Genomic DNA, 22,401 nt, shown 5'->3' on the forward strand with positions numbered 1-22,401 from the left:
AGGTAGACCTCAACTATGAGAGACAAAATGAGAAAAAAAATTCTGAAAATCACATTGTCTGATTTTTAAAGAATTTATTTGCAAATAATGGCGGAAAATAAGTATTTGGTCACCTACAAACAAGCAAGATTTCTGCCTGTCACAGACCTGTAACTTCTTTAAGAAGCTTCTCTGTCCTCCACTCATTACCTGTATTAATGACACCTGTTTGAGCTCGTTAACAGTATAAAAGACACCTGCCCACAACCTCAAACAGTCACACTCCAAACTCCACTATGGTGAAGACCAAAAAGCTGTCGAAGCTGTCGAAACAAAATTGTAGACCTGCACCAGGCTGGGAAGACTGAATCTGCAATAGGCAAGCAGCTTGGTGTGAAGAAGTCTACTGTGGGAGCAATAATCAGAAAATGGGAGACCTACAAGACCACTGCTAATCTCCCTCAATCAGGGGCTCCACGCAAGATCTCAGCCCGTGGGGTCAAAATGATCACAAGAACGGTGAGCAAAAATCCCAGAACCACACGGGGGGACCTAGTGAATGACCTGCTGGGACCAACATTACAAAGGCTACCGTCAGTAACACACTACACCGCCAGGGACTCAGATCTTGCAGTGCCAGATGTGTTCCCCTGCTTAAGCCAGTACATATCCGGGCGCGTCTGAAGTTTGCTAGAGAGCATTTGGATGTTCCGGAAGAGTATTGGAAGAATGTCTTGTGGTCAGATGAACCCAAGGTAGAACTGTTTGGTACAAACACAACTCGTTGTGTTTGGAGGAGAGTGAATGCTGAGTTGCATCCAAAGAACACCATACAAACTGTGAAGCCTGGGGGTGGCAACATCATGCTTTGGGGCTGTTTCTCTGCAAAGGGACTAGGACGACTGGTCCATGTACATGAAAGAATGAATGGGGCCATGTATTGTGAGATTTTGAGTGCAAACCTCCTTCCATCAGCAAGGGCATTGAAGATGAAACGTGGCTGGGTCTTTCAGCATGACAATGATCCCAAGCACACTGCCAGGGCTACAAAGGAGTGGCTTTGTAAGAAGCATTTCAAGGTCCTGGAGTGGCCTAGACAGTCACCAGATCTCAACCCCATAGAAAACCTTTGGAGGGAGTTGAAAGTCTGTGTTGCTCGCCGACAGCCCCAAAACATCACTGCTCTAGAGAAGATCTGCATGGAGGAATGGGCCAACATACCAGCAACTGTGTGTGCCAACCTTGTGAAGACTTACAGAAAACGTTTGACCTCTGTGCAGTGTACACTGTACAGTGACAAATACGTGCACCTTTACCTTTACCTTTACCTTTACCTCTGTCATTGCCAACAAAGGATATATAACAAAGTATTGAGATAAACTTTTGTTATTGACCAAATACTTATTTTCCACCATTATTTGCAAATAAATTCTTTAAAAATCAGACAATATGATTTTCTGAATTTTCTTTTCTCATTTTGTCTCTCATAGTTGAGGTCTACCTATGATGTCAATTACAGGCCTCTCATCTTTTTAAGTGGGAGAACTTGCACAATTGGTGACTGACTAAATACTTTTTTCCCCACTGTACATAGTGCAGAAGAACTGGAAGAGGAAGAGCCTTCAAGGTCCAGACTTGAATGTCCAACAGTTCATTTAAATTCCTTCCAAAACACTGTCTCTAGCTCAAAGAGGCTTAAACTAATTGCTGCCCTAGGTTTAATGATAAACCTCAAACTGTAGCAAAAGGCAGTTAAGCATGACCAGGCAGGAGAGAGAGAGAGGCAGCGAGAAAGAAAGAGCGAGATAGAGAGACTGAACGAGGTGAATGAAACTCAGAAAGGTAAGCCAACATGTTTTAATTGGATAAAAGGGTGTGCTAGACTGGCTAATCACAAACACACACTTATGGCCTGACAACAGTCTATTTTGGGCCCTTCTCTCAAGAGCAGACCTGACCACAATAACAAGCCTGCCATGTCCTGTGAGGTCACACCATACCGATCACCGAATCATGGTACAGAACTCCTTGCTCCTGTTCTAAATTAGAGTAAACAGAAGTTTATATCCACTATAAAATTCATAAACAAAGCCTTTCCAAATTTAACTTTAAGCTAAACAGGGCTGGACAGCACCCTATTTTCTTAGGTTGAAATAACCACTGAACTACTGAACCCTTAAAATACTTTCCACTAATGATTGCAATACATTTGCTGTTTTTCTGTTAAAAATTTTATTAAAATTTTATTTAACTCTTAGACAAGCAATACATTCCACAAAAATCAAAAAACTTTGCAGGACCTTACAATAATGTCCCAGTTGGACACAATTAACACCAAATCCTTGAGGACACAGTTTGACACATCAGAACATTGTCTTAACTTCTCTTTTTAACTCTTTTTAACTTCATTGTAGGGGATCTTCAGCAAACAGTCATTGAGCCATTGGCTAATCTGATATGCTATCACCACCACTACTAAACGACTCTCAAAAGAGAGCCTTATGATTCTTATCATAGACCTGTATAAAACTTTCTATTCATATGATCATTAAGAAAGTGGTCTTCAACCAACATAGCAATTGTTTAAGTCTAAAAGGTTGCTTTGACTTATTCTAAACTGATTTTGGTAAATGATCAGTTCTGGTATTGTTTGACCTGAGTGCTGCTTTTGACACAGTCAATCATCCTCCTAGACAGGCTGGAAAACTGGGTTGAACTATCTGATACATAGAATCAATACTGCTGTCAGGTCAAATCCTACAGTACAAGATCATGCAGATGACATACACATAAATCTGCCTCTCGTACCAGATGATTATGCCCCCATAGATTTGCTGTGCCAATGTCAAACATACAGGAATAATGGAATGAAGCAGAATTTCATGCTTTGCTGCAGATGTTTTTAGTTTAGCAAGCCTTGACAGTACTGGACTGATTATTTTCTTTCCGAAATATATACATACAGCTTGCTTACTTTTTGGTTAAATATCTCTTAGCAAGTTGCACCTTGCCCAGAGCTTTTTGGTAGCAATCAACATAAAAAATCTGGTTGGACATTTGACCTCTCTTCTTGGTGAAGTTCAATTTGTCTGTTTCCTGGCACATACCTGACTTTTAAGCACAGTTCACATATTATCAATAGGGTTGAGGTCAGGCTTACAAGGACATTCCTAAAGCTTACAACTGTCAACTTTCTAGCTATGATTTAAGGTTATGCTGCTAAATTGTGAGGGAGTCCGTGATACAAAATTATGAGGTATTTTCTGATACAGATTGGAAGTAGCAATGCCCTATTTCCACTCCCTGCAAAACAGCTCTAGAGAATGATACATGTTGCAACCAACATGCTTATGATTTGCATGCCTCACCTTTCCTCCTTCAACCATACAGTACTTCTGGTCATTGTGGTGAAACAACTCAATACTTGTTTCATCTGACCATAAAAAAATTATCCAGAAGGCCCTTCTTTTTCCATGTAATCAGCGGTAGTCAATTTTATAAGGTGTCGATTTTGGAGCAGGGGCTTCTTTCTTGCACAGTAATCTATAATCATTTAAATTATTTAGATCCATTTATACATATGGCATCTTTGCCCCACTGTGACTTGGCTGTTTTCGAGCTGAAAGATACAAGCTGGTCAAGGCTAGGACAGTAACATTAGCTGATTTAACCTGCCCTTAGCGTTTGTTTGTTTGCCAAAAGACTGGCAGCCTTTCTCTGTGAAAATGTTATGTCAGATGTACTAAGGCTTTTTGTGTTCTCAATATGGTTTTCATTTAATGTATTACTGTGAAAATGGTGCATGGCACGCTGAAGAATTTACTGAGAATTGCCTGTGTGTGTCGTGGTGGACGAGCATACGATGTGTGACAGATTTTACAGCACTTTGCAATTGTTCTTTTTAACTTTTTTTCTATCTACTCTTCTTTCCTCTCTGTCTTTCTTATTCCTTTCTCCCTCTTGTCGCATGCATGTCTCCACTTTCTGTATCTGTCGTTTCAAGTGAAAAGCCCTCTCCAATTTTGCAGCAATAATTTTGTTGCAGATATATGTCATGAAAACATTGTTATGTAAAACTTACTTGACAGTAAACAGTGACAGTTTAGGTCTTCTTCTCCCAATAATTTGTACTTATGTACAGTTGTTTGAACTGATGATCTTGGAATCTGTAGTTGGCTCAATGGCTCAAAGAATCATTATCAGATCTGCGTTAAGCACCTTGGACTTTCCCATTGTACTTAGTGTTGATCAATCTAATAAGTACTGTAAAACAAACAATTTTCATGTGGACACGGTGACGTGTCTAGCTACAGTCAATCATGATCACTAACAGAATGTTTAGAAGCATTGGCCTTGACACGCTAACTGCAACACCACTGAATTCATTTTATAGAATCATACTTTTACGTTTCATCTATTATGTATAAAAAGAATAAATGTAAAAAATATTGTTCTATGGAAATGCATGTTGTACACCTATTCTGCTCCAGAAAAAGAGCAGTTCAGTATAATCATTAAAAGCACAATAGCCATGACATTTATGTTCATGATGAGTGTATGTGAACTTTGAGCACAACCTTATAAATACTTGATCTCCACATTTACCGCCAATCTTTCCTTCACCAGCCACATTTAAACAGTCTTTGAAACCGTCTTTTTATAAAGACACAAAGCCATAATCAAAGGTATTGTCACCCAACAATGTTAGCTCCAGTACTCAACCACCTTTCCATGTTACATTGGCAGTTTTCTTTGCCAGAACAATTCCCATTGCATTGATTACATCCTGCTCAATTATTAGGATGACTCAGTCAACATTTGCAGTAATTTGCACAAACCACTCAGTCAGGACCTTTAAAAGGACATCTATCTTAAAATAGAACTTTGTTTGGGAAGACAATGTAAGCTCTGTTTAGTGTATTAGTCACTAAATGCACTTTTAAATGCAGCTCTTTGTAAGAAGATTCACAGGTGTGGTTAATGTCTCTGCAATTAACAAAAATGCAGATGCTGATGATTTGCTTTAAAAAGTATCTGTATTTTAAGGAGCTCAGGAAAGAGGGTGATTCTAAATCGAACTCAGAACAACCATGTTGCTCATTACACTTCAATTCACTGCACCAGCTACAACCAAGGAGTGCTATCTCTCAATTTGTCAGTGGTATCTCGAGCAGATGTTCATTTTGTTTGTGTGCGCGGTGGCAGGAATAAAATTACAAACAGAGCTGCTTCCTATTATGGGAGAGTTTAGTGCTGAAATAGCAGACATCCGTTCCAGTTCAGTGATCGAGATCAGAAAGAAGATCTTGGCCCAAGGGGGAGAAGAGACATGCACTGGGGTGAAAGCAGAGCCAAGATCTCCTTTCTGCCCCAGCTTTCAGAGTAGACAAAAGGGAATGCTGGGAAAAGGTGCCCTTTAATGCTCATCTGAGATATATTGTGTGGTTTCTCTTGTAATTGTTAAGGTCATGGTTTGGATTGAGCGAACTGCTCCTTTATCAGCACAAAAGGGCAGCGTCCACCCAGAGCAGCAGTGGACTTTCTGTGGACGTCCACTTTCCCATGAGTTCAGATGAAAAAAGCAGTTCACATGACACCCGCAGCATTGAGAAGTCTACTCTCCATTGGAGTGATCTGTCGTACTTCACATAGCCGTTTAATGGCTGGTGGGGAAGGAGTTTAAACCATGTTTTGCTTGGAGCGTTAGCTTGGAAGGCCTGCCGTCTTTTGGTTATTACAGTTTTGCTCGCATTAACCGGAATGATTTGTGTGATTACCAGGCCTACTTGGACATGATATGGGAGATGAATCACACTTTCAACAATAAAAGAGAAATAGCTTGAGGGATTTAAGTGATTTTCAGTGGAGACAATAAGTTTAAGCATGGTTCGCACATTGACCGGGATCTTGGCACATAGTCCCATTGGAATGTGGTGATCCCACTGGGTTCTTTGGAAAAGACAGAAAAGCCCATTAGGATTTGTACTGTTCTGAACTTCAGAAAGAAAACAGCTACCATCTGAGAGCAGGGGGAACTCTGTGGGGATAGACGCACATCTTACTGTTTTTTTCCACTCCGGAAACTCATGAACACTGTTCATAGATCAATAATGTCAAGGCCAAGACACTTAAGCCACTACTAATTAGCATCAAAAAATGACTTCATTGTCTCTTGTGTGGCTTGGATTGGAAAAATGTTGTAAGTTAACTTTTGACTGAATGATTGAAATTGTGCTTCAGCTGCTTAATTAGGAATGATCAAATCAATGCTGAGTGCATACAAACAAATCTATTTAATAGGTCATACTACCTAAAAAACAGAAAAATATTTTGCTTGTTTATATGATTGGGATTGTACACTGCATGTACAAAAGTATTGGGACACCTGCTCATTTTTTGTTTCTTCTGAAATCATGGGTATTAAAAAAGGGTTTATACTCTTTTGTAGGAGTAGCTGTCTCTACTGACCAGGGCAGGCTTTTTTCAAGATTTTAAAGAATTGTTGGGAGGATTTGATTGTATTCAGTGACAAACGCATTAGGGAGGTCAGAAATTTGAATTATGGCAACCCCACGTCATTCCCAACTTCCCAACTCATCCTTAACGTATTGGATGGAGAACCTTCCTTTCAGAGAACACAGTTCCACTACTCCACAGCTCAATGCTGGGTGCTTTATACCACTCTAGCCCACGCCTGGCATTAGGCATGGTGCCGATAGGTTCCTGTGTATCTTCTCCAAGGTCTTATTCTATTGCTGCTACTTCTCTACAAGACTAGACAAGCTGTGTTCCACTCACAATGTTCTGCTTCTTCAGTGGTCTACTTATAACCAAGGTTGAACCTTGGCACCTCTAGAAATGGACAGTCATACATGTCAGTGCTATGATCAGGAGTCAGATATAAAGTAGTTTTAGGTACAACATACATACAAATGTACAGATTGTACCATATTTGGTTTTGTGTCTTTTAAACAACATCAACATGCAAAAGACCCAAGAAACAAATCAACAATTTCCTTTTTTATAAAACATACAAAAGAGACAAGTTCAAAGTCATAGAAATACATACTATTCCAGTGTGCCAAATCTGCATGCTAAACCTCAATGACACTGGCATTCACCTTTAAAGCAAACATACTTTGCATGTAAATATAAATCTTATATAACTGGATACTTTATGAACAGTGATTTATGGATTAAATATTGCTTTATGGGATGTCTTGTTTGTGTTCTGTCAGGACATGATGAGATGTCTCATAAAAGTTAATATTGGATTTCTCAATCATGGTATAAGAGAGGTTATGTAGTCTGATAGGTCACAATGTTCAATCCACATTTTGATTACATTTTGAACTCTTCAACCTGTTGGAAGGGAGATGCCTTCTCAGTCTACAGGGAATATTTAATAATTAAAGAATGACATTTTATTTCTGAGAAATAAAAATGTACATTTGTCATTTGCAACAAACCAAATGCACCACTGTTCAAATGACACATTGATTTTTTAAAGTAGAAATAGGTGAAGACATCTGCTACTGGAAACTATATTTAATGTAAAAACTCTGTGAAAATGATTTTAGTGCACAATTTCAATTTAACATATTAAATCAAGCAAATACACTGTAATGATGCTTTAGCCTGTGCAGAAGTGTGTTTTCTGTTAAGGATGAGATCTTATTTTCACTCAGTCACGCAAAAATGCCAAAAAGTATGGCTGTTCTTTTTATCTTTTATGCTTGGTTTTTAAGCTGCAAAAAAAAAACCAAAAACAAAAGGCATTAAATTTATGAAGTGCTAAGTTGAAAAAAAGTTTTTTCAAAAGTTTTGTTTTATTCGTATCTATGTAGATAAGCAGTTCAACAAACTCTCCCTTAGGTTAAAATTGGTGAACTAAAGATGATTTAACATAATGGAAACTGTCAGAGAACTTAACCAATCATGTTCTTATTTCCAATGGGTTGGATCTGTTTCATCCAAAATTCCATCACTCTGGGCCTTCTGGAAGTCCTAATTTATGTTACTGGCTGTGAATGCGAGTGGAAATCTAACATGGATTTAGTCAGTTGTTAGAAATGGAAAACAGTGGCAGTAGCCCTGTGCCAGGACTCTTTACTAAAAGAAATGTTGTTAATGTTGTAAGTGCATTGCTGTAAGCTTAGTGCTAAAGCACTACTGAAATCCCTCAGTGCGGCATTATTGTACAGGTGTTTTTCCTGTATGTTGGGTTTTGACTTTTGAGACCGGAACTGAAGACCTAGGTTTAACAGTTTAATGTGGATGTTGATTCTTCCTAATTTTATTGTTACCTCAAGCCAAACGTATCCAAAACAATATTGTACTAACAACACAGCCAAAAAAAAAATATTTGGTAGTCTATAAAATTTAAAGATAATATTTATGTTTAGTGCCCATAAGACTATAGACAAACTATATACTGTATAAGCCCTTCATAACACCTGAGCTAAAACTATCAGTGGCGGATTTGTCCATTTCAACCAACATAATGGCTATGTAAAGTGACTTTTTTGTGCATGTATGGTTGAAATTTATCAGGTGTCTATGACTACTTATGATAATTCCATGATATTTTAATGACATGAGTTACAGTGTCCTCAATAAAGATGACAGCAGGACTTTGACAGCTTAATTGAACACTGAGTGTATCAGTGAACATACACCGGGGTACAGAATGATACAGTGGGGTTTCAATTAACTTAATTCATTAAATGTGTGAACATGTAGTGCCCAAGATGAGAACCTTTAATTTCTTAGCATGTGAGGTACAGATACGAGATAATTCCTGGATATACCACCTTTAGTCATTAACATGTTTGAATTACGTATTTGAAAAAGGTTGTTTTTTATAAAACAGTAAGGCAGCCTTCATAAAAATAATAGCAGCCTCTCTGGCCAGTCGTCACCATTTAATGTTTACCTAGGTTTTATGGAATCCTATCTTAGGTGTAACATTATTTCCATCAATTTAGTTTAATTAAAAGTAAAGAAATATTAACATAAATATTGAAGATTTATTTACAGATCTAAAAATATTTCTATATGTACTTTTACTCTGGTCTTTTCACATCATGAAAGCTTACAGTAATTTAAACAGTTTAAGGACTGTGAAATAATAGTATCTTGTAATGCAAATGCTCTTTCAGCTCTATCACATAGCTGAAGATTCTATATTTCAGCTGTAATCATGTGCCCAGAACTGCAAATATTTTGTCATTTGCAGAGTGAATATGATGAGGCAGCAGCTTAACTGAGGTCTAATGACATTACCAGGAAGAGCGTGATGAAGCTTCATTTTCCTTTTCACTCCAAGAACTTCTTTTATCAGTCAGTTTTCACCATGACATGGTTATATGGTCCGATTTCTTTCATGAACACAGTCTGAGAGGGAAGAGTGAGATTGTCTGGGTCTTGACATTAGAAAAACACATTCTTCATGGCAATTTCCTACTTTCCAGAAGAGTCGACATATAAATGAAGAAATAAAACAGATCAGATGGATCTAATGCTTGCCTAAAACCTATCTCAGACTTTCAGATTGCTTTGTCGAGGGTCACGAAGCATGGTCTCTCCTCAATAACCTTTTTTTTTTTGCTTGCCATTTGTGGAATAGGTTTCAAAGACAGTTATGCAAGACAAACAAAGCCTGTCCACCACAACATCTTCTGCTGCTAGATATGTACACACACTGAGAATAAAACGCTTCGTAAAAGGGAGCAGTGGTAGATTGTGCTTATTGTCCTAAGACATATAATGTACATCATCTTGCAAAGATAAGAATGTGTTTTTTTTTCTACAGGGGGAAACACTTGCGAGTGTATAAAACATTGGTATTGTAACAAAAATCTTTAAAATTCTAGAAAACCTCACTGCACAAAGTTAAACACATCAAAATTCGACTGTTCCTATTGTATTATCTATTGAAAGACAAACTATACATCTAATCACAGGTTATATTGAATACATGTAATTCTTATCATATTGGTGGTATAATTGGAAAAAAATATCTACTTCAAAACTCTACAAAACAAACTAAATAAAAGATGTTTAAATACAGCTTTAACTGCATATACTGTATTTAGTGCATCCAGTGTAAAATGTTAAAGGGTTTATTCATTTTTTTCTACCACATATGATACCATTGCTATAAGATCAAAACCTTGTATCTCTAAAATTGTAACTTAACAAGAGAAGGGGAAAATAAATATTACCTTTCAATAAACAACAATGTGAAAATAATTTCGTTCACAAGTCATTTTAGAACATTTCTATTACCTCCAGCACTGCTCCCAGTGGACCACATATACACACACTTAAACTACACACACATGCTCAGGGAACAGAGATCCCTTAATGCAAAAATACTATGTGCAATACCCCCCCCACACACACACACACATGTGCAATTAAGAGTCATTTGCTGTAAATAATATTGTTATTGCTTTTTTAATTCTTATTTATATTGTGTATATAGTGTAAATTATTTATCTACATTTTTGTAACTGAGTGTCTTGCTATTCCTTTCTGCTGTGACACTGAGAATTTCCCCACTGCGGGACTAAATAAAGGATTGTCTTATCTTATCTTATCCATCTATGGAGATAAGGTTTTTGCATGACAGTGACAATGTACTCACAGGACATGCAAACATATGAAAGACCACAGTAGTGTTGTGATGCCACACAATGGCTCACATTTAATGTTGACAATCCATCTGTCTATTTTGAGTTTCTCAAATAATTGGTCTAATTGATCAAGTTAGTTAGATTGTTTCCCATCATTCAAAAGGTTGAATAAAACTTTCTCTAACTTTTCAAAAACACTGTGTGAAAGGCATCTAGTAGGCATTTGATTAATGGGGCTGTCTAAGTGTTTTTGTAAAGAATAAAAAGTTTTGTGGGTTTATTTTTTTTACAGTAATGTAGAATCTGATGTAAATGAACAGACAAAAAACGAATACTATTTAAATATATTAAATATTAAGTAGACATAAGGATTTGATCACTGACGGTGAGTCCAAAGAACGTTCACCCTGTTCCACCATGGCTCAGACAGACGGAACTAAACAAAAGGCTTTCCTTCTGGGAATCTGTGGTTTGTCATACAGAAACAGTCCTTCAGCTTTGTGCTGCAGTTCTGATGGGAAGATTCAGTGCCTCTTAATAATACGAGGGATAATTTATGACCTCAGTCACATAGTTCAGCTACCGTTCTCAGCATCATTGTTCCAGTGTGAAATCAGAGACCTTTCATTTCCAGATCACTGCTTACACTATAGTGGGTCATGACAGTTAAGGCAAGACCAAACTAGGCTGGTTGGGGAAGGGGGGGCGGGGGGGTTAGGGTTGCAATAGTGGCACTAGCGCAGTGGCACACATGGCTAAAAAAGGTCAGGGAGCCAGGGTAGAGTCTGTGAGTCTATCCGGAGTGTATGGTGTGTGTGTGTGTGTGTGTGTGTATGTGTGTGTGTGGATGAGGTAGAGAGCAAGAGAACGGAAGGGAAATGGAAGCACTTAAAGAACAGGGAGGGGGATAATGCATTCAGAGAGGAAAAGGGAAAAGTAAACATGTAAAAGACAATTAGGAGAGACAGAGGCACTTGCTAAGAAGACAATTAATAGGTTTTTATGTTGACATTGTCCTCTTCCTTTTTCCTTTACTTTGCTACTGATTAGATTTGAAAATAAATACAGTGAGAAGGAGGTGAAGAGGTGACCAGCCAAAGGAAACCCTTCCAAAAGAAAGTGTCATCTTCATTTAATCATCATACACATTTTCATCTGATGGAAACATACGCAGACTTTGGTACCTCCATTCAAAATGTCTTTGTCAATGTATTTCCAGTCAGTAAATCAAACACTGGTTCAGAGGCCTCATTTCTTTGGTAATGTATTAAAAGGTTACAGGAAATTCTAAAATATTTACTACAACTTACTACCAGTTCTTCTGCTGTCATTCACATACTTTATGACCTCTTATGGTCAACATTTCTGCAGTCAAAGCATTCATCATTAGCTATTTGGTACAGTATTTGTTACTTTAGCGACATGGCACACATCTAAACATATCCATCTGCAAAATACAGCAGTGTGTTCCCTTGGGATGCTCTCTGTTAATCAAATCAGACTGCTTTTGGGGTGGTCATGGAGCTATTTTGCAAACGCCTGCTTTCAGTCTGGTTATTAATGAAGTGACAGATGCGGCTCAGTTACAGCTGGATGTCGCACGTGTCCAAATTTCTGTCATATCAATCTGCTTGTGTGCATCTGTGTGAGTATTCTGTAGTCCGTCTTAATCTCTTTGTAAAGAATAAAAAGTCTACATATTTGAAAGACTATTTAATAGCACAGTTTCTAAACACCACAGAAGTACAGCCTCAAACGTTTACCGCAGAATTGAATCATCACCTCTCTGACCCAGTCTCAACCAACATTTTATGCCATGAAGCTGGAATTTATGGCAGTGCTGGTGTTTGGAAACTGGTTGTGTCCAAGGCCAACACACAGACTCGTAGCTCGGTATAAAGAGCCAAAAAGATCTGAACTATGGAAATCCTAATGAGGTCTGATCAGTCTTCTTTCACACATTTGTACTGTGTATGTTTTGAGAAAGCTAAAAGTTAATCCCATAATGTGTGAATGGTACAGGCAGCAAAATTAATTGGACATCCAAGACCACAAAGGACACATCCACCAGCATTCTTTAAAGATGGAAAGTTTCTCATGGTGATGAATTGTTCAGGATTTCACTTCACGCAGTTCAGTTCATTTTATTTTGTAGTCAAATTTACTCATTCAGCTGGTTCTGCTGTGATAAGGAAACAGGTAGTGACTTCAGGTAACGGCACACTTATGTAATGGCAAACTGGGCTCATGGCTGACTGCCTTGTAAGGTTTGGCTTTATTGTCAGAATATCAAAACCTTAGGGATGTTGAACGTTGCTGATTATTAGTGATTATTACTATTAACAGTATTTTCCTTGATACCTGCTAAATCTGTAGCTTGCTAATATTGGCTGAGTTGACATGATCAGTCAACTGACATGTTGGCTGGACTCTCACCACTGATACAAATGATTTTACAGATTTGATGTGAATTGAAACATTTTTACAGATGTAGCTGTAAAATTACTAAATGTGTAAAATGTGTTCTACTCCACAAGTGTCTTTTTTTAATGTATATATATAAAAAATATTATTATTATTTGGCAAGTATGTTTTCCTAATTTTAAAGGGTTTTGTTGTTTTGTTACACCTGGCCAGTGGAAAATGGATTGTGGCAAGGTATTTCTGAAATGTATCATATTTGGATCATATTTTTGCTAACATACACATCAGGCTATTGGAAAAAATATCAACTTATATGAATTAAGTATGATTCGATAGCTTATATAAGTATTTATTTTCATTGTTCAAGTTTTAATATATTGTTCGGTAGTAGTGTTCACAATATAACGATAAATACCACAGTGTAATGAGCAACGTTTTAAAGAAACTGAGGTGGCAGATTCAGCAAGTCCAGAACCTGCTTGGAAACACTCAGCACAAGACAGAAATACACCCTGGCACCAGTCCATCACAGAGCTCCTCACACACACATCCATTCCCTCACACACTCACACCTAGGGGCAATTCAACTTGGCCAATACACCTGCCGTGTGTGTTTCTAATAGGTGGGAAAAAAATACAGTACCCATAGGAAACCCACATGGACACGGACCAAATGCCTCACAGAAAGAGACTAGAGGGAAAATTGAACCCATGACTTCAGGCTTCTGCACACACTGCAGCCTACTAATCTCAAATCTGTCTTAAATGTGCAGAAACAGCCTGTTTAATTCAAGGGATAAGAAGAGGTTGGAAAGTGGGCATGTAAACCATTTTTGGAACATAAAGCCACATAAATGTTGTAAGCAGATGTTGGAAAATTATAAAATAAAATACATTTGTAGGCTATGACTGCTTTAAACTTAACACATCTGCATTAGATTCCTGTACAGTATGCAGTATGGGTTAAACTAGAATCCTGTGTTAAGAATGTGAAGACAGTGTTAAGAATTATTCCGAAAGTTTCTTGAAAAGTAATTACATGCACTCAAAACAAAAAAAACATTCTATATGGGGGTTCTATAAAAGGGACTTTTGACTTCTGATGCAATAATTAATCATTTTATTTATTTTCCTCAAGAGGTTTTCCATCATTCAGAGAAATTATTTTACCAAACAATCTTATGGGATGGGACACAACTATGAGAAGGCACAAGGACAAGCCCCCCCCCCCCCCCCCCCCCTCTTTTGTTTTCAGGGCTATATGCGGGGCAGGTCTCTTTCCCAGTGCAGAATGTTCTGTATATATTTTCCTGTGCTCTCTTCCTCATATTGTTCCATATGTCTGACAAAATCTAAACAAAATAATTAGTCTCTCTCTCTCTCTCTCTCTCTGTGTTCAGTTCATGATGATTTATAGCCAAAGCAAAACAATAATAGTAACAATAACAGCACCTGCATTATTATTATTATTATTATTATTATTATACATTTTATGTCACATAGCGACTACTGGTGGGGGTCAGTGGAGTTTTTTACACAACTTTTTTGCTCTCTCTTATACACACACACACACACACACAAACTTATGCCATCAGTATGAATCCACTGTACCAAGCATTGCACATATAATGCACATTTTAGTTCAAACACATGCTTTATGACTCAGATCTGAATGATTGAACATATTTCATAGCTTTTGCAAAAGTGTATTAGAACAGCTGTACTTGGCTGCACTGTGTTTGGTAAGTCTGGACAATTGAACTTCCTCCAATTTCACATAACAAACCAAAACTTCTCCAGGAAGGACACAGGGTCATCTTAAACCAATTTATCTTCCAATCTAAAGATAAATTAACATGTCATATTCAATCTGTGTGTGTTTACTTTAGCTGGATCACCATGTGCATGTTTCTTGTGTCTGTACTCTGCTAAAAGTGTCATCTGCCACAACATATGGAGGAACACCAAGTGGGAGAGGGAAAAAAACAGTTCGTATGAACTATTTGTATGATTTCTGGAGATAGCAAAAATAAACTAAGTTGCACTTGGAAAGAATGATTCAAACGTACATATTGGCTACATGTGTGTCAAACAACAAAGTAACCTTTAAAGGCTGCCTAGAGGTTTCAGAAACACATGCATAAGCAGTTAACACAACATATAGTTGCTTGAATACATGAATAAACTCATAAATAAAATCAATAACAAATCATTGGCTGTTGAATTCTTTTACTGAGCACATTGAGTAAACAAGCAAACTGCAGGCTAGAAAAAATAAGTGAACCTCTTTGTTAATTACTTGTTAGCTAATTGGAATACTGTGTTTTAATTAAGAAAATGAGATATGTGGATTCCACAGGTGCTTTGGCCATTAACCCTTCTGCAAGTGATTTCTGTCTGTCTGTAACGGTCCGATGACGTACAGTGAGGTCTTTTAGCATGAGCATACTGGGTGTTGTAAAATTCTCAGCAATGCAGCTGTACGTCATCTGTAGAGCAGTGTGGGAATCAGTGGACAATAACTGTCCAAATGAGCATATCAAGATTCCTTTGGTATTTTTATTAATATAGCAGTTATTTTACCAGTTTTAATAAAGTGGTGACACCTAATGACTTTAATTATTATTTTCTGACTGGATCTGACTGATCTAAAATGCTTTAAAATATAATTGTAAAGATATAAACAGTTGGCTTTAAATATATGTTACACCTTAAAACAGTGCCGCAGTTATGCACAGAAAGCCATATCTTCTGCACCAGCCTTGTGTTTCTTTACAGTGGCATACATGGCTGAATTTGATGCTGGAAATGTTATAATAATGTTATGTGATAAGCTGCACTCACAAGGCTTTTTATCCTAATATCCTGTTCCACCCTAAATGGTGCGGAAGATGGGGCTTTTTGAACATAACTGTGGCGCTGTTTTAAGGTAGAATTTATATTTCATGCTGTGAGATAAACGCATCTGCCAAACATCCCAGTTCCACTGGTGGGACCATACTTGCTATAAATTGTTAAATATTAAGGTAAATACAACCTGGTTACTAAAAAATCTGTTCTTATATAAAATATATCAAATTGATTATATTATAGCTGGAACAATATCTCGATGCAAGCAGCTTTTAGAAGACATCAGAAGGCATGTTATAAAGATGCATGAAGCTATAAAAGCCTACAAAGGCATTGCTAAAGACCTGCCTGTACATCAATCCATGATGAGATAAATTAGCTACAAAAAAATCTGGATTATTTCTACTCCCTAGAAGTGAGCATCGAGTAAAATCACTCCAAGAGCACAACAGGAAATCTTGAAATATATAAGAAAGTCATGAAGTGTCACCACTTTAAAAAAAATAGGCAAATAATAATAATGAAAAAATCTGCACAGTTACTGCCTGTTGATTCCCCACACTGATCTACAGATGAAGTACAGCTGAGTAACAGTAACATTCCAGAACTCACTCTGTGCACACCATCACAGACAGACAGAACTCACCTGCGAAGGGGTTAAGGATCATGACCTGAGGAGAGTCGTCCAGACAAAGTATCCCAGAAATATTCATGATCTGAAACTACTGGTAAGCCAGCTATATTCTATAGAAAATAGTGCACTGATGTTGCTGGAAAACCACAACAGCCCACTTCAACAGGAAACAAGGCTGTTATAGCCTCATCCATCAAATCCTGGTACTTGGTTCTCTTCAGTTGGTGTGAAACCTCTTTCCTGTCCTCCCAAAGCAGTGGGGTTACTGCTAACTCAACTGGAAAATCAATTTTTTTCTTTAGGTCAACGTGCAACGTGGGATCTTGGTGGTCGTTCTTCCCCTAGGAACTGTTCCCTTTGCAGATGTGTCCATTTGGCATAACTATAAGATTCATATTATGTCTCCACCTATAACAACCTTCTCCAAGAGCCCTGGGGCATCAAAGATGTGTTTACAGTTGCACAAAGTTGCTCCACAGAGCTTACTTGATGGGATTTGTTCTTTGCCCCAGATTTTTGGGTCTTGGCAAAAGGTCAGCCATGGCACGCAGAGAAAATCAACTTGCCTTAGTCTGTGCCCCAAAGTTCCTTCCAGGACAGAGATCACTCCAATACCTGGTCCCATTGCATTCAGCAAACATGACCTAAAGGGAGCTGAAACACATTAACAATAACTGTATCTAAACATGAAGATGGATTCACTTACTTTTTCTAGTCTGCACTGGGCGTTTACTCAATATGCTGTAAAAGACTGTTTGTGTGTTATTCGTTTAGTATCTATAATTATGATGATGATAATGATAACAATCAGAGCAAGTGTTATTAGTAATCAATGCAGAAATCCAGGTAAATATATGATTAAAACTTATGTTTGACCAGTTTGCATTAGTATGCATTAGTGTATTAGTAGTATTGTTTTGCTAACTAAACCAAAGTTGATTGAACTAGTTATGTAGAATTAAAACGTAAAAGTCATTTTTGGTGATAAAATCAGTGATTCTTATGTCAATGGTTATGTATAGAACAATAACATGTGGATGTTTAAATGGCTTTCTGTATGGTTTATTGGTTCTATACAGTACCAAAAAGTGTTCCACTGTGGTACTTAATTAAAACGTAAGTAATTAAACTAGTGCAGAATCCTTTTTCTTAAGATTATATTTTGGATATAAGCAAACTGATAAGTGGGACTGATCAGTACAATGCATGTTAGTGATAGAGTAATAAAGGACACATAGTTTGTTTCGTTTTGTAAGTAATTAAAGAAATGATTTAGGTATGGAGAACGAGGTTTTCCCTAAAAGAGGGTGTGTGGTGACTCCCCACCCTCCTCCCCTCTCCATTCTCAGTACTGTCGCCCCTGCGCTCTGACTGGCTGTCTACTGGTGGGTAGGAGCTCTTCTGATCCAGCGCGTTTAAAGCGCACAGACTCTCTATAGCGCGCATCACAGAGAAGAGGAGAGGAGCGCGCGTAAAACATCTGGACGGTAAGAGCGCGCAGCAGGAGCAGCTGTAGGAGAATGCTCTGAGGGTCCAAACCAGGAATTACCTCCACGTATCAAGCTTTCTAATCACCACCTTTCCTCTCCTTCATGATCCACTCTCTGAACGCTACAATGGGGCGCGCAACCAACGCCTCGCCGGCCGCCAACAGCAGCGACTTGTTTGGTCGCAACGAGGAGGTGGCCAAGCTGGAGATCATCGTGCTGAGCGTGACGTTCGCCGTGGCCGTGATCGGCAACGTGAGCGTGCTGGTCGCCGTGTACAACACCAAGAAAAAGACGTCGCGCATGCACCTGTTCATTAAGCACCTGAGCCTGGCCGACCTGGTGGTGGCGTTCTTCCAGGTGCTGCCGCAGCTCTGCTGGGAGGTCACGTTCCGCTTCACGGGGCCTGACCTGCTGTGCCGTCTCGTGAAGCACTTGCAGGTGCTCGGCATGTTTGCCTCCACCTACATGATGGTGATGATGACCGTGGACCGCTACATCGCCATCTGCCACCCGCTCAAGACCCTGCAGCAGCCCACGCGGCGCGCCTACGCCATGATCGGCGGCACATGGGCCGGCAGCCTGGTGCTGAGCGCGCCGCAGCCCTTCATCTTCTCCCTCAGCGAGATCCACCAGGGCTCGGGCGTCTACGACTGCTGGGGCCACTTCATCGAGCCGTGGGGCATCCGCGCCTACATCACCTGGATCACCGTGGGCATCTTCCTCGTGCCCGTGCTCGTGCTCATGCTCTGCTACGGCTTTATATGCCACAGCATCTGGAGGAACATCAAGTGCAAGACCAAGAAGAACGGCCTGGTGGGCAAGAGCTCGGTGAGCGGCGTGAGCACCATAAGCCGAGCCAAGCTGAGGACCGTGAAGATGACGCTGGTGATCGTGCTTGCGTACATCGTGTGCTGGGCGCCCTTCTTCATCGTGCAGATGTGGTCCGTGTGGGACGTGAACTCTAGCTGGGATGGTATGTGAAGTTTTTTTTAAGTTTTTTTTTGGGAAGTGCTGTGGAATATGCAACCTCTGGTGCTGAGAAAACAGGCCTGCTTTGAATTAAGATACTGAATTTCATGATTCAAGGTTGCAAATGAATCCAATGCTAAAGCAACATGATACTTAACTTTTTAAGTAGCAATTATGTTGATGAAGCATTTCGTTTATGTGCAGCCACGTGACTAACCATTTGTACAAGGCTCAGTATTAAAAATATTTAAAAAAATAATAAAAATGCTCTGTAGATTTTAACAGGGTGTACAAAAGGTCTTCCTAAATGAAAAGGATTCATTAAAACAAGGTGTTTCTGCATGAGCTTTTATCAGGGAGAATCCCCAGGGCTATTTGCACCTTTGGCATCCAGCTGGACTCATTTGAGAAATGCAACTGAATTCAACAGCAGAACATTTACAGTGTAGTTCCACTTCCTGTCTTTATGATCTTCAGACCTGATCTGTGTAACCTGTCTATCTATGTGATCTTTGCAATCTAATAATTCAGAGGCTAATAAGGTAACTAATATCTATTTAGGGAGATACAGATTTGGTAATTGGTAATGCTTCTTTATATGAGCTCCATTTCAAACATTGTTCTTTGTGGAACCAAAAGCCTTTCTTTTGACATTAATCAAAAAAAATTTAAGCTAATTTTTAAGAGTGTATGGATGAGGTCACTGCGGTGAGTTATGTATGAAACTAGCCCATCAAGAGAGGACAGCTGGTAAGGATTTCATAAGTTGTGATTTGCTCCTTAAAATTCCCCACAGCCTTATGTGGAATTTGGAGCCAGCTTTCCTCCTTTATTTATGTCACTAGTTGCAAACGAGACGAAATGAAACAAATGGCCAGTCAGTGAAGTATTTCTATTCCAAACCTAATGCTTCCACAGTGCTGTTCTCCACCAGATTCTCATATTCCAATCCTTTTGATGAATACTGAAATGAATTATTAAAAGAATACATAGAACAAAAACCACAGTGATGAGGATGATGTTAAAAACTATAATTATTAATGAGCTTCTATAGATAATTCATCTAACCTTCCTCTATGTTCCTTCTTTTCTCCACACCCAGATTCAGAGAACACTGCCGTGACTCTCTCTGCACTGCTTGCGAGTCTGAACAGCTGTTGTAACCCCTGGATCTACATGATATTCAGTGGGCACCTCCTCCACGACTTTGCGCACTGCTTTCCCTGCTACCCCAAAATACAGCACAAGTTCAAGAAAGAGGACTCGGACAGCAGCTTACGAAGAACCACAATACTGACTAAACTCCCTAACCGGAGCCCTACTTGCAGTGTAGGCAACTGCAGAGACCTGGATAACGCCCTCAAAGCTGACTCGTCTGCTCCGCTGGAAACATGACATTCTGCCTCCCCTCTAGACTGAGACTGTACTCATGACATTACAGCAGAGGCACAAATAAGGTGTTGTTTTCTCAAAGCCTTGCTGGGAAACGGAGGATAAACTGAGAAGGCTATGCAGTAAATCTTGAGTGCGCCACAAGCACAATAGTCCTGATCACCAAACGCAAGGTTCTTCCGGTGATAAGTGCTTACCCACAGGCAGGCACATGATTTATCTGGGCTCCAGTAAGCCTGTAGAACCACCTTCATGCCAGTACAAAACCCAAAGCCAAGGACAAAACCCAGCTTTCTTATTCTGAGACTGAGAATTTGTCTGAATCAATATGCACAATATGTGCCGTTCGGAAAATGGGAATTCATTCTACACCAAACAAACAGTGAAGGGAGAAGAATGCCAGAAGTTCAGGAGATCAGATATACATTTCCCTGTTTTTAAATCACTGCAGAGGTGTTCAGTAGAAGGAAAAAAGAATGAACACACGAGAATACTGTCGGCTGTGATCTGGCACTCAATGTTCATGCTCCTCTGAGAACGGACAATTGTTTACAAGGTTAGATGTGGTCACCTGGGTCAATAACCAAGTTTGAGGCGTTAACAGATCTATCTCTGTCTCTCTCTCTCTCTCTCTCTCTCTCTCTCTCTCTCTCTCTCTCTCTCTCTCTGTCTCTCTCCAACACATACACACACACTCAAACCCTTTATACAAATAAAAGGATTTTTTTCATCTGGTTTTCCACCACATCTATCTCTGCCTTGGCTGACGTGGCTCAGCCCTTATTTTATTTTTTTACATTATTCTTTTTTGGTTATCTGCCATTTCAGTATCATTTCAGCACCATTTCAGTTCCATTCATTACTTCAGGTTACACAAATAAATGTACACTGTTGGTTCTTTGAGCAATCCATGAAATCCAATGTGGGTTAAACATACACTGCTAATTATAAAAGCATTTGAAATGCTTCTTTGAACAATGCCATAGAAGAACCATAAAAATGTTTGTAATAGAGATGTGTTAGTGTGAAGAACCTTTGTTCTTCAATTGGTAAAGCTTTCTCACACTTCAGCATCTCTATTGCAGACATGCTTCTTCATTGAATCAAAAGTGGTTATTCTATGGCCTCGCTCAAAGAACCACTGGAAGCACCTTCATTTTTAAGAGTGTAGTAGTATCTCAAATGAGTCAAGTGCTTCATCATCTGAGTAGGTTTGACCACAACAGGTAAAGTTAGGGTGCACCTTTAAGATACTGTTTACAACATACGCAAAGTTTTCAGTGGAGAAGATCCAGATGGTAATATCTTTTCAAATATACATTTATGTAGATATGGATTTGTGCATTAGGTGATTTACAGTTTTGCGGTTTGAGTAGACACCAGGATCTGCAGTGCATGTGTAAAAGCTATTGCTGGTGTGCATGTTCGATCTGTAAAACAATCAGCGTCACAGTTGCAACAAATGGAATGTGATTTTCCTGCATATCAGACGTTCAGCATTTGTATGAACTTTAGTGTTGTCCCATTTTATGCTCCCTGTGGAACGGTATAGTACTGCTCAAGGTGTTGTTGAGGCAGTGTCCGTTGACTCTCTGTTGTCTATAATTGCACCACTTCCAATGCGTATTGATGTATTCATGTGCAAAAATCCAATAAACCACTCCATCAAACGTCCCTTTCGGTCATCCTTTTTTTCGATGTTGTGAAACCTTGTAACAGCTGCCCAAGTTATGCTCTTTCTGGAAACTGTAGATAAATGTTATGGTCTCTCTCTTCTTCTTCTTTTTTTACTTGTTTTAGCACTCTTGAGCACTCACAGTCTGGATTTGTCAGACTCCGTTTCATTACTTGTCCCAGTGGTGGAAACATGACGTAGCGCAGAGTGTGTCCAGCAGCTCTGCGTTGCGAATGCTTAGAAAATAGTGTTTATCTCAGAACACACGTTGGCTGAGCAACAGAACAGTTGTTGCATTTGGTTCTGACTATTCCGAAAACGCTGACCTGCAAAAAACACAGAACTTTG

At 39.0% G+C, this 22,401-nt stretch overlaps 1 protein-coding gene across 1 annotated transcript; it reads left to right on the top strand.

The window, feature by feature from the left end:
- The first annotated feature begins 17,964 nt into the window (after positions 1-17,964).
- On the top strand, positions 17,965-22,052 carry avpr1aa (arginine vasopressin receptor 1Aa). Its single transcript, XM_072672242.1, has 2 exons — positions 17,965-18,990; positions 20,089-22,052. Exons 1-2 carry the CDS (start codon positions 18,120-18,122, stop codon positions 20,379-20,381), a joined length of 1,164 nt encoding a protein of 387 aa, XP_072528343.1. The 5' UTR covers positions 17,965-18,119; the 3' UTR covers positions 20,382-22,052.
- The last annotated feature ends 349 nt before the right edge of the window (positions 22,053-22,401 follow it).

This window comes from Salminus brasiliensis, chromosome 2 (assembly GCF_030463535.1).
Source record: "Salminus brasiliensis chromosome 2, fSalBra1.hap2, whole genome shotgun sequence".
NCBI lineage: Eukaryota > Metazoa > Chordata > Actinopteri > Characiformes > Bryconidae > Salminus > Salminus brasiliensis.

Bases quoted from the DNA above. Each gene is read 5' to 3' on its own strand.
- avpr1aa (XM_072672242.1), top strand. From the start codon at position 18,120: ATGATCCACTCTCTGAACGCTACAATGGGGCGCGCAACCAACGCCTCG. The intron at 18,991-20,088 runs GTATGTGAAGTT...CTCCACACCCAG, and splicing joins CGTGAACTCTAGCTGGGATG to ATTCAGAGAACACTGCCGTG.